Consider the following 5,247-nt stretch of genomic DNA (forward strand, 5'->3'; position numbering starts at 1 on the left):
CTTGCAGAAATTGGATTTTTTATATGTTACAATGCCATGAGAGGCAACAGGGCTGAATTACTAAAGATATGGAGAAGTGTTCATGTGTTTGCTTCAATTATTCAATCACATTCAAGTAAATCAGGATAATCATATGTGACTACAGAGCTTAAGAAAACGAATGTACCATGGAAAAAGTAAATGAACTCCAGACCCTCCAAGCTGGCATTGCCACCTTTGGCAGAGGTGACTCTTCATAAGCATTTTGCCCAACTTCTCACCAGTGTCTGACATTAAATCGGGTAAGGTAAAAAATAGAGGACAGAAGAAAGCAGAGTTTTTGGCAAACAAAGCGTTTTGTATTCAATGATACTTCTCATAAATACCAATACAAGACATCATTAGTTCCAGTAAGCCACAATAGAGACTTGTGGTCTACAGAATATAATTTGGCCCTAGAGGGCGCTATACATACGACATGTAGCATAGTGCGCACAAATATAACCATATGTATTATAACTTGCGGAACAGGATAATAGTTTGTGTCGACCGTTGAGTACTCCCCCTTGAAAATTTCCTTCGGTTATTAGTTTTTGGGGATCCTTCCTTGAAATACAAATATATCCCCCACAACATTTATTGTGATTCAAATGAATGGCCAACAACTGTCCATTTCTTCTTTCCAAGTCATTCATTGGTGGATTTGCCAGTTTGCTTTGGACCATCATTGTGTTGAAAGATCCATTTCTACTTCAACTTTCAGACAGATGGACTCATATTGTCATCAAGCACACCTTGAGATGATGCTCAATTCAGAGATTACTTGATGACTAGATGTTGTCCAAACTGTAAAGCAGCAAAGCAACCCCAAACCATAAAATGTCACCCACCATATAACGAGGTTCTTCTCTCAAAATGATGTCTAATATTTACCAATTATGTCTATGGTTACTAAGTCCAGGATACAATTTTTCATGGCCTGGTCTTTGTTCATATGTAAAATGTCAAATAGTCATTTCCCTATAATGTTCCTTTTGGACAACAAAGGCTTTCCCATGCAGTTTTGTTTGGTGCAATATTTTTCCAATGGTAGACGCATGAGTTTTGATACCAACATGCACATCCCACAATATAATTTTGGGGTTTTTGGACATTTCTCCCAGCATCAAACCATCGGCTCTTGACCAGAATTTGGTGAATCGTCCGGTTCTCGACAAACTATCAGTCACTGGAAATCTACACTACTTGTAGATAATATTCCTTTAAATTATTATTAAATATTCCCTTGCTAAACTGGAAAACATTCAACATTCCATCTGGGGGGACCCAGGGAGATTTTTTGATCTTGGCATGAGGACACCACATATGTGGCCAACAGAACATTGGATTCCAGATATCTGAGGTTTTAATAAGACGGGTTCCACCTTCATTCTCCATAAGAAGGTTGAACCCGTTTTATTAAAACCTAGATAAGAATAGTGATTCATTTTAGGGTGTACTTATTTTTCAATGTAAGTGAATATCTGATATTCGCTTGATTTACACCATTTTGTCATGTGATGGCTTTATCTGACTGTATTAGTCATTTAAATATCCTTTTGGTAAATCTTTCCTTTTGCCTTATTAAATCTGCCCCAGAACTCTTTGGGCTTTCTCCTGTTGTACCGGTTCCTCCCCTGGACTGACTGCTTCCTCTGATATCTCTGCACACTGTGAGCTTCCCACAATGTGTATCAGAAGCTGAAGGAAGTCTATAGAGCTGCCTCATTTCCTGGCCTGAAGACATTCAACATCATCTAGCCCATTCCTACCCAAATAAAAGAGGTGAATTGCAAATGTTTTATTGTAAAACATGTTTTTAGTATTGGGGGGGCACCCTTTTAGGCAGAATACAATTCAGCTTTGAGGTGTGAGCCTAGGGTTGATTTACTAAGAATGGGGGGAATTGCAATGTAAAGATGTGTGAGCAAGTAAAAAAAAAAAGAAAAGAAAAATGAAAGGGATTTTTGATTCCACTGGATGAAAATTGAGATAGCAAATAAAACCCAAAAAGTAAAAAAAAAAAAAAAAAAAAAAAAAAAACAGAATTTGTGCACATACGTGATTAGATAATTAAAGTATTGCAGCTTTACCTTACTCACCATGCTTAGTGAGAATCTACTTTGTAGGAATACATAAATATATATATATATATATATATATATATATATATATATTATAATAATATATAATAATACTATTATAATAATAAAATTATTATTATTATTATTATTTTTTTTTAAAAAAGGATTTTAGCTCACACTTGATTACTGAGCAAAACAATTCAATAAATGAGACATTTCCTTTTGCTGAACAGAATTTTTGGTTTAATAAATCGACCCCTCATGAATAAAATGAAAACATGAAAAACTGCAATATTGGCATTTGAAGAACACTATGGACAGCAAAGCGTTAAGGGGATCTATATAAGTCGTGACAAAATAAAATCAGCTTTGCTGTATTCCAATATACAGTTCATCAGTATTTTTGTGGTGTGAAATGCATCAGTGTGCCATGGTGCCATTCATTCTAAATGGCAACGGATCCGCAAACTAAAACTAACATTCTGTAGTTGTGTTCTAGGGTGACAACACTGCTCCTCTATAAGTACAGCACAGCAAGCGTTGTCACCCTAGCACAGAAACCTGTTGGGATTACTAGGTATAAATAACCAAGTGCAGCCACTGCATCTAAGTACCAGAATTCTGCACAAAATAGCATTTTTGTGGTTGGGTTTCTTTACGCTCCCCGTATGACCCGATCCACATTCTAAAAACATCAGCGATCTGACTGCAAAAAAAAACAAAAAAAAAACAGCAAAGACAATTTACTAGTATTAACCCTGTGATTTGTGCTGGCTCTCCCCAAGCGCCCTCCCTATTTCTCTGTTTTTAAATCTTATTCTCCACCCCCCTGTGGATCTTATAGTTATTCCACACTCCGAACAGCTCATTTCAGCTCCCAAGTTTTTCCAAGGAGTTAGCAGAGGTGAAGACGGGAGAGAGAGCTTTGCTATAGAAACTCTGCAGCGGGCAAGACACAAGCAGTCTTATTTCCATCGCAGCCACTGAGGGCTGGCTGAAATTTTTGACGGTGAAATTGATTCAGATCTTCCGACATGGATCAAACCTGCGGGAGGATTTACAGTGAACGCCTCTGAACGCCGTATCGGCAAAAGCCTTCCCGGAGGATCAATGAGGTCTATGGAAAGAAGGCGATCTTTTTGGATGGAGCAGAATCTCACCTTACTATAGTAATTACCCCCTTCCCTTTTACCTCCAGAGGCGCTGCACATATACAGAAAATAAGTCGCCGTTCGGAAATTGAAAATACTTTTCAGACTTGGAGGACATGGAAAATGAAGCCCCCAAAACGGTGGACAACCAAATGGAAAAATATATGTAATTTTTTTTAATGTGGTATTATGCCCGTTTTAATCAAATTCTGCACTGGGGGGGGGGGGGGGTGTTGCTCCGGCTTTGTGTTCCTTCTCCTAATTCCGTATTTCCCCCCCCTTTGTTTATCTCTGGTGTCTGATGGTTGTGTTGTCAGGTTGTTGAATGTGTCACAATCCGCGTTTGTCTTTGCAATTTTCCTGTCTCCTGTCATCTCATTCCGTCTCAGCCTCCCGTCTGCATCTCTCTCTCTCTCTCATCCTGAACATCAGCTGCTCCTAACAAATCGCTACCCTGATACCCTGAGATCTTCTCGTAAACCGACTTTTTTTAAATTTTTTAAAGAGTGACCATAATGGGGAAATCCGAAAGTCAGATGGACATTGTGGAAAAATCCAACAAGACGGTGAAAAAGTCCTGGAGCATCGTGGAGATCGGACTTTCTGTGCTGCTAGTTCTGATGACGTGCGCCATGGTGGCCATGCTGGTCCTGTACACCACCAACAAAGGTAGGACGCCACAGGTCAATCGATATGTGAGTCTTTGATTGTTGTGACTTTGATTGTTTGAATGGTCCACTCTGTGGAATTGAGGGTCTCCAAGTTTTGCCCAAAAAGTTTGCAGGTCAGCTGGTAGAAATAAAGGATGACCTATGGTAGCTAATCACCAGTAATCTGATTGGATGACCCAACCCTCCATCTAGTGCGGGATTACATCGGCCATATTGGTGAAGCGGAGGTGAAGTAGGGACTGATTTGGGCACTGGTATAGCTGTCCAATGGCAGTGTCCGGCTGACTTACCATACCATTAGTTTGCCAAATTAAAAGCCCAACAAAGCCAAATTATTATTTACCCATCATACACTTTAGGAAGGTTCACCAAAAAGTTCTTACAAGAGCCACAAACTGAACTTTGGCAGATCAGCTCATCCTCATTCATAAATGACAGAAATCTGAATTGTATGGTTCCGCCATTGGGAGCTATGATCCATGAGTGTGTGTGTGTGTGTGGGGGGGGGGGGGTGTTTCAATATCTGATGATCTGATTGTACAGGTGATTGTATGCCGCATATTGATGTGTGACTTAAATATAAGTTTACTTTTTATTTTATACAAACTTATACGTTGATTCTGGGCGAGGTCTGAATTGTTGAATGACCCCCCCTACCCCCACCCACGGCTTCTCATATCTCAGGTTCTCCAGCTCAGATTCCCCCATAGATATGCAGATATAAAAATGTCTTGTACTAATTGTTGGCATTTTACATAGTAAATGCAGCTGGAGGAGTGAGAATTATTCTGTATAGAGCCAATAGGAGTCATCAGTAAGGGAAGGATACGTTTTGGTTGTATTTGGGAAGCTGGGTGTAAGTAACAACCTGATCATTATTGGTAACATTGGAAGTTGTTACAATGTAATGCACACGGTCGGTTATATTGGATGTTCTGATTCTCTGCACTCCGGGATCAAGCAACCAATCATGATAGTGATAACAATTACAGACCCCTTAAGAACTTGACCTCTGGCTGGAAACTGCCCCCCAACATTAAAGAGAAGGGACCCCAACACAGAGAAACAGGGGAAATCATCGTCACCCCGACATTAATGGACCCATTCTGAATGCTGCCCCAATGTGCCCAGTGAGCACCCGCAATGCACTGCAAATTGGGAAAAAAGACAATGCAGGTTGTGAGAAACAAATTGGTGTATAGGTAGGTATGAATAGGTGGGTAGACCTATGGGTCTAGATAGATAGGTAGATAGATAGATAGATAGATAGATAGATAGATAGATAGATAGATAGATAGATAGATAGATAGATATGGATAGATA

The 5,247-nt window shown here is 39.6% G+C and overlaps 1 protein-coding gene across 2 annotated transcripts in view; it reads left to right on the forward strand.

Annotated features, from left to right (window-relative positions):
- The first annotated feature begins 2,949 nt into the window (after positions 1 to 2,949).
- The window catches only part of MMEL1 (membrane metalloendopeptidase like 1), a 75,590-nt gene continuing 73,292 nt past the window's right edge, over positions 2,950 to 5,247 (forward strand). The window contains exons 1-2 of one of the 2 annotated variants that reach the window (XR_011922872.1): positions 2,950 to 3,419; positions 3,759 to 3,922. Coding sequence is in view for 1 of the 2 variants with exons in the window: in XM_072427202.1 (XP_072283303.1) it covers positions 3,370 to 3,419; positions 3,759 to 3,922 (214 nt within the window). In the remaining variant the exon portion in view is untranslated. The remainder of the gene's footprint in view (positions 3,420 to 3,758; positions 3,923 to 5,247) is intronic. The other variant, XM_072427202.1, reaches the window with a different exon arrangement.

Source organism: Pyxicephalus adspersus, chromosome 11 (genome assembly GCF_032062135.1).
Source record: "Pyxicephalus adspersus chromosome 11, UCB_Pads_2.0, whole genome shotgun sequence".
In the NCBI taxonomy this organism is placed as follows: domain Eukaryota; kingdom Metazoa; phylum Chordata; class Amphibia; order Anura; family Pyxicephalidae; genus Pyxicephalus; species Pyxicephalus adspersus.